At 38.1% G+C, this 10,604-nt stretch overlaps 1 protein-coding gene across 2 annotated transcripts in view; it reads left to right on the top strand.

Moving 5' to 3' along the window:
• The window catches only part of gosr1 (golgi SNAP receptor complex member 1), a 51,532-nt gene that overhangs the window by 23,302 nt on the left and 17,626 nt on the right, over positions 1–10,604 (top strand). For both annotated transcript variants that reach the window (XM_016488750.1, XM_016488749.1), the window contains exon 6: positions 3,144–3,218. In XM_016488750.1, the coding sequence (XP_016344236.1) occupies positions 3,144–3,218 (75 nt within the window). The remainder of the gene's footprint in view (positions 1–3,143; positions 3,219–10,604) is intronic.

Below are 10,604 nucleotides of genomic sequence, written 5' to 3'. Positions count from 1 at the left end.
ACCGGTGTTGCGGCTTAACACCGGTATCACCGTCAGCACCGTCTATCGCAGCAAGCCTAATTACAGTACAGGCACGATCTGTTGTAAGATTTTTGCTTAAAGTCAACATACTGATTATTTAATATATTATTGTGCAAAATAGTGTAGTTGAAAGTGTTAAAGGGGTCATATGATGTTACTAAAAAGAACATTATTTTGTGTATTTGGTGCAATGAAATGTGTTTATGCGGTTTAAGGTTAAAAAACACATTATTTTCCACATACTGTACATTATTGTTTCTCCTCTATGCCCCGCCTTTCTGAAAAGCGTCGATTTTTACAAAGCTCATCGGTCTGAAAAGCGAGGTGTGCTCTGATTGGCCAGCTATCCAGTGCATTGTGATTGGCCGAATACCTCAAGCATGTGACAGAAATGTTACACCCCTTACCATACTGTGATGCCCTGTCTGGCCGGAGCGACGAGACAAAAACATTAAAACCCATTATAAACGAGGCATTTGTTGCATCCAGTGGGGACATAATTACGGATTATAATGACATATACTGTCTTTTTACGCGTTGCATCGCGCCGCATAAACAAAAAACCATGTCTGCATTTGTGTTCGGAGAAATGACAAACAGCAAGCGCTACTCTACACTGCTCAAAACTCGCGTTTGAATCGTCAGTGGCAAATTCTTTATATATAAAAAACGTACTTACAGTCTGTAAGTCAGAACAGCCGGCATTGTAGTCTACTCTACCAGGATCAGGAAACAGTCCTCCATAAAATGCGCTGCACACATCTGAATATTTGGGTTAAACTGTTCTGGAACAGTGTTGTAAATACAACTTAACCACTGATTTCTAGTCGTGTCCTCTTTTGGAAGACCAATCAAAGTAGTTTCGCTTTCACAACGAAACACACAGCGTCACACACGGCGGCCTTGAGCGGAGGCCGGTGGGCTAGAGTGAGGAACGACCGGCAGATTCGACGAAGGAGCGGCCGGCGGGCTTGCGGCAACCACATGTGACGACCCCGGACTGGACTCCGCTTCGTCCACAGTGAAAGCCGATCCGGCGATCCACAGCGCGAAGTTGATGTATTTCCTCAGCGACCAGCATGGATCAGCTCTAGGCATGACGAAGCGGATATCGACCTCTTTTGGAAGGCCAAACAAAGTTGTTTCGCTTTCACAATGAAAAACACACGGCGTCTTCACGACATGGCGGCAGCAACAATACTACAGCAAGAATAAAAGTTACGTCTTCTTTCTTTGCGTGAACAGTTGGGCGGCGTTATGCAAATCTTCCCACATCGTGACGTAGACATGTGGGGGCGTGTTAGAATGAGCCGTTTTAGGTAGGCGTGGTTGACTCTTAACTTTTATAAAGAATATATCTTTGGATTTGAGACTTTAGTCTTTGCAACTTTACAGATCTTCTTTATGCACCAAGAGCTTGTAACACTCCAAAGAGAAAGGAAACATTTAAATCGCATCATATGACCCCATCATATGATATAGTTGTAATATTTATATTTACCCCCAGAGGGCGATGGTGCACCTTTTGTAACACACTGCTGGATTTGTCTGCCAATGTAGAACATTGTTTGCACGCTCGTACTCAGTTACTTTCTGTCTTGTAGACTGTGAAGGTTTCAGCCGGGCCACCGCCGAAGCCTTACTCCTGGAGTTTGTGCAGTGCGTGTCGTGCCTGCTGTGCTCCTCCTGTTACCGGGCTCCCCATTGATCAGCAGCTCAGCGCTATAGAAATGTCAGCAGGCAGAATTGACAAAGCCCCCTGTGTGATTTAGATGCAGTGCCCTTTAAAACCTTGTTAGAATGATTAAATTGGCTGTCAGCACCCTGTCACTTTGATTGGTGTGGACTGACAGTTGATTTGACCAGTGGGCAGGTGTAATCCCATAGAAACTGGATTAATATCCCTTCTACATACATCTGTTTACAATAGGTACAGAGAAAAACCCACCGGAGGGTGAAGCCTAGTTCAGCCCAAGGTAGTCATTCAGGCTGCCATTTTCAGCAACCTTTTCCCACCCTCATAAACTCTCCTCTCAGAGATGTCAATGTCAACTTTATTTATATAGCACCATTAAAAACAACAACTGTTGACCAAGGTGCTGAACAAAATATCAAAGCCTTCAATAAAAACAATTACAACATACAGATTATACACACTTAAAATCACTAAATACACAAATTAACTAAATGCTAAAGAAAATAAATATGTTTTGAGCTTTCCCTTGAAATCATGTACCGTAGTAGCAGTTCTAATGTACACAGGTAAACTGTTCCAGAGCTTCGGTGCAGCAATGGAAAAAGCACGATCACCTCTTAGTTTCAACCTAGCCCTCTGAACATTTAATTGTCCCTGATTGGATGACCTTAGAGACCTAGCTGGATTGGAAATGGAGAGTAAATCAGACAAATATCTAGGTGCTAGACCATTCAAACATTTAAAAACCAGTAGCAGCACTTTAAAATCAATTCTAAAATGGACTGGGAGCCAGTGCAAAGAAATTAAAACTGGAGTAATATGTTCTCGTTTTCGAACACCTGTAAGAAGCCTGGCAGCAGCATTCTGTACCATCTGAAGACGGGCCAGAGAGGACTGATTAATGCCCATATAAAGGGAGTTACAGCAGTCTAATCTTGTTGAGACGAAAGCATGAATCACTTTTTCAAAGTCCTAAAAAGAAACAAATGGTTTTACCTTGGCTAGGACTCGGGAGATGAAAAAAACTGGTTTTAACCACAGAACTAATCTGTTTGTCAAATTTGAGAGAGATAGGGAGATGGAGATTTGTTTTAATTTGTGCTGTCAGGCCAGTGGGTGTCTTCAGAAAAGCCTAACTGGTGTTGCACAAAGCAAAGGGGGTATTTTTGTCTTTCATTTCTTTGATGAACTCTTGGGAAAGGGCTGTTCTTCCCAGCACTGTGTTCATTCATTATTTACACTAAATGCTGTCTGTGAGAGAGAGCTTGTGCATGAATGGCACAGAATGAAGAGAAACCCTCAATATTAACCCAGCCCCCCACTTCATCTGAAGTGCCAGACTTTCTATAGGATGATTTTCATAAAATGCCACATGGGTAATTGCATTTCTGTTTAATTGTTAATTAATTTTCTTTTCTCTTGTCAGGACATATAAGAGTGGCTCGGGAGTGAATAACAGGCGGACAGAGCTCTTCCTGAAAGAGCACGAGCACCTGAGAAAGTAAGACCCTGCTTCCTCTGCAGTCTACTTGATGAAATACTCTGAAATTCACAGTAGCACAATTTTTGTGTGAAGAAATTATAAAATTATCATTTCACATTTTTCTTTAATGGGAAGAAGGTGCTGTGAAAAAAATTACACATGGTACACATGAATTTAAAATGCATTTTTTTTAACTCCAGGTTTGGTGTACTTGTTTGTAGGTCTGCAAATTTTGGAATTTTATAATATTTCACTATAAAATAAATATGTATTTAAGATAAATAATATTAGAATAATAATACGGTACAACTGTAAAATTACAATAATATAGATATGTTACAGATGTTTCTTTTATTTTCTAATGTTAAATCATCAAGCTTTTTGGCAAAAACTATAGAAAGCCCTTAAAGCTTCTCTTCTGTTGACCACAGCCTGTTTATATTTACAAGTTTGGGAAGATGTGTGAAGCAGACATCTTACAAGCAACAACCCAGTTTGTGTAGAACTGCAAACCAATCTGCTCCCAGACCCTGAAAACACTGGAAGCATGCGTGTAAATGAACACAGTGTCTTGTTTCACTCTGTTACCCACAGCGTATATATTTATTTAATGAAATTACAGCCCTTCACAATTTGATAGTCACACTAAGCCATATTGCGATTGCTGTTTTATTTCAATTAAATGTTTAGCTCTACATGGTACTGCGTCTTCATCTCAACCCTTTCTGATAAGATCAACACAGCCACTGATAGATCAGTAAAGATAGTGGTACAATTCTAGTCAATCCAAAGATTTTTCAATGGAAGGAAGTAAACTTCAGAGACGCCCACATTCAGGTGGAAGGGAGAGAATAAGACACTCAAAGTGTAGCACTCCATCACCCACTGACTCACGGTGTCACAGCCACTTTGTCTGAGGAATGGAGGAAGGTTACCTTTAATAGACACACTCTCATTCATCAGTAACTCAGCAAGTTACAGCAAGCTCTTTTGCGCTGTTCTGTGTTAAATTGATTACTTAAATTTGTGGAGTCATCGTAAGTGGCTGCCCCAACTGCTTGTGTAGGCATGGGTTGATTTGATATAACAAAGGATGTAAAATTCGCACTGGTTTTAAAACATTAAAATGAATCAATGGGCTGTGGTAAAGAATTTGACAGAATTTGCTCTGGGTCATTTGTTTCATAGCAAAGCCTCACTGTATCAGTTTGCCAGAGGTAAGTAAAAGAGGCCAGTGACAGAGACAAATATTACACACACATGCTTTAAGACTCATATGGATTGATTATTGCCTCAGGGAAAGCTTGGATAAACTAGCTCAAATGAAAGCTTTCTGAGTTTAGCTTCTGGGATCAAACTTAAAAGCTTATGAAGGACTGTTCTAAATTTATTTTAATAAGTGAATGTAAATTGCCATTTGTGTACAAGGCTTGCTTTGACCAATTGAGAATTGTTTGAATAATGAAAAAGTGGGTGTTATGAACCGGAATAGAGTACTGGAAGTAAAAAGTCCATTCATTTTCTCCATAGAGAAATAATACAGACCCAACATTAGCTCTGAATTCTTATTGATCTGATGCTTCTATGGCATTTTAACTTCATTTAAAAGCTATTTAATAGATGAATTCCTTGCAAAGCCTTATATTTGTATATTCTACCATTCAAAAGTTCTTAAACTTTCTATTTATCAAAAAAATCGCAGTTGAATCTATCACTGTTTCCACAAAAATGTTAAGCAGCACAACTAACATTGACGACGTTTACATGCGCACGAATAATGCGATTATTTGCAATAATCAGAGTAAGGATGTTTACATGACAAGAGCAAAGCTCTTCACTTCCGTTTACATGCAATTTCCATTATTCTTATTATTCGCTAAGAATTGTGGTGATTTTTTTTACTGCCATTATTCACACACCCCACTGCACAGCACAAATGGACTCAGAAAGAGCAGGTGTGTTACTGGCCGCTGTTTTAATTTATTTAATGCAAAACCCGTTTGTATGGTTGTATTCCATACTTTTTCGGTGCCATAGAAATGTGATGGCAATTAGTTTGCCTACGCTGGCAGCGAGCTGTGTTTTCCCCAGAAATGCGATGCTTTCTTCCCCGCCATCGTTTCTAATCTGCGTTTTATTACAGGTGCGCGTCACGTCATTCATGTATGTCACAAGCACATGCGCACTTTGGTCAGAGCGGCAATACTGTGATTAAGGTGTTTACATACACCACCTATGTAAATACGATTATGCTTGCTGCGATTATGAGTTTAATCGCATTATTTAAATCGAAGTCTTGCGTTTACATGAGGTAAAGTTTAATTGCAATATTGTCAAAATCTAATTCTAATCGCATTAAGAGGGTGCATGTAAACGCACTCAATGATAATAATAAAAATCTGAAGAATCATGTGACACTGAAGACTGGAGTAATGGCTACTTTGCTATTACACGAATACAAAACACAAAAAAATATTCTAAAATACAAAACAGATATTTTAAATTGTAATAATATTTCACAAAATTAATATTTTAGTATTTTGGATTAAATAAATGCAGGCTTGATAATATAGACTTTCAATAACATGTTAAAAATATTACCGATCCCAAACCTGAACGGTAGTGTATTTGATAAAATTTAGCACTCATAGGGAAATATGATAATGTTTTGTAATTATCATTTAAATCTGGCTAATTTTCAAATTGTTTGTCATAATTAAACATCTCAGAAAAATGTTATGGCGTAATGGGGCATAATTGTCATACATGTCTTCTGTAGAGGATACCAAGACAAACATCATGCTAATCAGGCATTTTGGGGAGACACAACAAGTCAATAAGGAAAGAAATTATAGATTGATATTCCTATGAAAAATGTTGCCAAGTTATTACTCCCATTATTACACTTCTTTTTCCATTATGGTTTGCCCCAAGAACACATTAATATGCGATGCAATGAATAGACACATTGTATAGAATGGGAAAACCCATTTATGGACATTTTACGCACATATTCCATAAGGTACAGTCATAGTAGTATATCAAATAATTCTGTTATATCTTTCATAACATAGTTGAGAATCATCTTTGTACAAAGTTTGGCTAAAAATGGCCTGATACCTAAAAACTTGAAAAATAATAAATGAAAAAATAAAACATTGTTTTTGCCTATACGTACCTTTTCATGTCTATTTTATTATTATTTTTTTTTACTTAGTCCTGGCGTCCTCTACAAAGGACATAGAATAAAATATGAATAAAATATTTTTTTTAAAATGTTTTCTCCATTTGTTTCTTATGCTCCAACCAATGTAATGACAAAAAAAAACAAAATTCACAAAACTTTTTTTTTATGGTTCTCAGGAGGATATGAATATTCTGCGAAATAGTGCAAAATATTAGGTTAAATATAAAGTATATTGTTTTTATACAAGATATTGTTTATGTACACTGACTATAAATGAACATTTTTTTATGTTTTTTTTTTGTGTTTTTTTTAAATCCCTGTAGGGAAAATTAATGGGAAAGATACTTCCAGAACCAAGGCATCTAAAAAAGTGGGCGGTTACTGTTTTGCTCTATGGAGCCAGTTTAGATTCACTTGCATTGACCTGCTGCTCATGTGCTGAGTGGTAATTGGCACAGTTGAGACTGTAAGCTGGCTGAATGCTGAGTGTGTATGTGTGCGCCTCTCTCTCTCCCTGCAGTCCTGGCCACATGCCCGCTTTGTTTCTCAGCATCAGTGTGCCCTTGCTTCTTTCAGCCCAGTGCCTCACATCAGAGTCTTCTGGGGGGCAAACACAGGGCATAGACACTTTATTTAACATTTGCACTGCTCTGTTGTTTTTCCCTTTCTTTTTCTTTTTTAGGACCTGTGTTAACTATATAGAACATTTATCTATGATAAAATATGGTCCAGAATATCACACCATTAGTATTGTTGACATACTGTACTTCCATAAGCTTTAAGATAGGTAACAAGAGCTGCGTTTGTGCGATTTGGGCTGTGGTTGTCTCCTCATCTTCCTTTCACATGCTTCTCAGCTCTCAGAGAGGAAGTAATCTTTGGTGTTATTGCTTGAGCCCTTTCCAATGTAAACAGTAATTGAAGTCGATGCCATCAGGAATGCCATTTAAAGACATTAACAGCTATAATGACTGAACAGTCTGACTCATAGATTACACTGAGCACTTCAGCACTCACTGAAAATAAGGAGGGAGATTGTGGAAACACATTGCAGGCAATTACTCATGCAAATATGGAAGGATCCGACGAGAAAAAAGTAAGCAATAAAACAATGATAACTTGTTACAGGAAACTAAGGCTGTTCTAAAGGCTTTCTAAAGAGCAAAATGTTTTTGTTCCGTTTCACTCCTTTTATAGGACTTCATAAAATCATTTCGTATCCTGCTGACTGAAGTAGGCCTGGAGGTTAAAAAACTTTAAGACTAAAGCTAGTTCAGTTGTAATGCTCACACATTTGGAAGATTCTATTAAAACAGAAAGCTTATCAGATTATATTAAGTAAGAAGAAAAATCCTACAGGAGGCATGGCAGGACTTTTGTTCTTCAGTTGTCTTGTCTGATATGGTGTGTGTGTACGACAGGAATGCTTCCTGCAAAGCATCTGATGATGAAGAGCAAGCAGCTCTAGATCCATTATACATTTACTGGAAATGTCTGGCCATATTAGCGCTGTTTATGTCCAAAATAGACATAAAGCAATTACACAGGTCAGTTCCTCTCTTTCAAAGCTGGTTGAAAATACACATGCTTTATTGTCTGGGTTGATTCAAGGATATTTTAACATTCTTATCTTTCTTTCAGAAAGAAAGGAGATTAGTATGTGTACAAACAGTTTTTATGTTCTATAAAGTAAGTAACTTTAAAACACTCTTCATTTTTTGAACACACAATGCAGTAAGAATGCTCAGTATTATGGCCATTAAGTATGGGCAGTCGTGGCATAATGGTTAGAGAGTCGGACTTGTAACCCAAAGGTTGCAGGTTTGAGTCTCAGTACCAGCAGGGATTGTAGGTGGGGGAATAAATGACCAGTGCTTACTTCCACCCTCAATACCACAACTGAGGTGAGACCCTTGAGCAAGGCACCGAACCCCCAACTGCTCCCGAGTGCCGCAGCAAAAATGGCTGCCCACTGCTCCGGGTGTGTGTTCACGGTGTGTGTGCACTTGGATGGGTTAAATGCAGAGCACAAATTCCGTAAATGGGACACCATACTTGGCCACACGTTACTTCCTTTCCTAAACATCTTACAGATATACGCATTTTATTTTATTTTATTTAAAGAAATATACAAATGAAGGACATACATGCTGTGATGTATATTGATTCTGCAGTTTGCATAACTGTAGCTTTCTAATATTTGCAGCTTGTCACCTCCCTCTTGCTCTCCTTGCATAGCACTAAATCTGAAATGCTGAGCACATTTCTTTCTTGGGACATGAGCACAGGGCAAGCAGGGAGGCTTGGTTTTCACTCACAGCTCTCTCTCTCTCTCTGTGTGTGTGTGGAGACAGAAGGGCTCTGCAGTCCTTGCCTGTGTGAGTTTTGGCCCAACTCCACTCATATCAGATGCAGCTAGCAGGTTAATGAGAGTCTTTGAAAGTCATATTCAGAATTTGAACTTTTTAACATGAAATGCCATTTCTAATTTATATTAGTCAGCACTGTGCCCATTATTATGCTATAGTTGCAAGTTTTTACTTGCATTAAGCGCATGGCAAGTGTTAATTTTGGCCCCTGATTTGAACATTTCTAAGATAAGCAACTAAATAAAAGTTAGTAACACTTTTTTAGTATCCTTGTTGCACTTGTTACACGCTCACTATACTGTAGTAATAACAGTAAATTATGCATGATCACGAGCAACTAATTCTAAGCCAAGCCCTTGCACTAACCATATAGTATGTGCATGTTGTTAATTAATATTACTTGCTACTTATTTGTGTAATTACACTGTAACAAGGACACCTTAAAATAAAGTGTTACCTAAAATTCTTATCATAATGTTCCTCTCTCTTTGTTTTGGATTGTGTGCAAGAATGTACGCTTCTGTATGCCACCCATTGTTGCTAATCCGTTCTCTGCTGTCATCTTAAGGCTTTTAAATACAATTATATTATCCCTTGATTCCATTTTTAAAGCTGTTAGCGTATTGTAGGAAATTGTTATTGTACTTAAGGTGGACACTTGGGATCAGAGCTTTGTAGGGTTTCCAAGGTGTCCATTTATTTATTGCATTGGAAATGCATTTGAATTGTGTCCATACAGCTATAGTCCATTAGCTCATGTAGAAGACTCTCTCTCTCACTGTCTGAATGTGGGGATTCAGTATGGCAACTCTCCCACCAAAAACAATGAAACAGATCAAAGCACAAATGATAAAAGTAGTTTAGCAAAGAGCGAATGACCTTGAGTCTTAATTTCTACTGCACTCATCATGGTGCGAAAAGAACTGAGCAGAACATTAAATGAGAAACTTGTGCCAAATGCTTTTGTAATTCCATTATCGAGCCCACTGTGTTTTTTTTCTCTAGCGCTCTGTGGTGCTGGGAGACAGAAAACTGAAATGTCATGCCATGTAGGGCTGTGCGATTTGGGGGAAAATATCAAATTGCGATTTTTTTTTTTTGACATATTGCGATTTGATTTGCGATTTTACATTTGCAAAATCAAGCTTCAGCTCAATATTGCCAATAATGTGCAGCACAGTATGGGTATCATTACCCTGCTGAAAAAAAAAACAATAGAAACTAGTGCTGGGCGGTATGACCAAAAATGTATATCACGGTATCTTTCAAAATTATACCGGTTTCACGGTACATGACGGTATATTTTTCTCATGCATGACCGGGTGTTAACCATATTTTCTACTGACTGAGAGGAAATACTGCAGTATATTGACTTAGAATGCCCTATTTTACTGTCATGATGAGTGAATATTGTCAAAAAATACCACACTAAATAGTGACTAAACACGACCCCTTTTAATACATGTTAACCAGGAGTCACTCTCTTTGCAAAGTCAAGCTTCAGCTCAATATTGTCAATAATGTGCAGCACAGTATGGGTATCATTACCCTGCTGAAAAAAAAAACAATAGAAACTAGTGCTGGGCGGTATGACCAAAAATGTATATCACGGTATCTTTCAAAATTATACCGGTTTCACGGTACATGACGGTATATTTTTCTCATGCATGACCGGGTGTTAACCATATTTTCTACTGACTGAGAGGAAATACTGCAGTATATTGACTTAGAATGCCCTATTTTACTGTCATGATGAGTGAATATTGTCAAAAAATACCACACTAAATAGTGACTAAACACGACCCCTTTTAATACATGTTAACCAGGAGTCACTCTCATTTATAATCG

Source organism: Sinocyclocheilus anshuiensis, unplaced genomic scaffold (genome assembly GCF_001515605.1).
Source record: "Sinocyclocheilus anshuiensis isolate Anshui unplaced genomic scaffold, SAMN03320099.WGS_v1.1 scaffold1455, whole genome shotgun sequence".
NCBI lineage: Eukaryota > Metazoa > Chordata > Actinopteri > Cypriniformes > Cyprinidae > Sinocyclocheilus > Sinocyclocheilus anshuiensis.
This window is presented reverse-complemented; position numbering and strand designations above follow the sequence as displayed.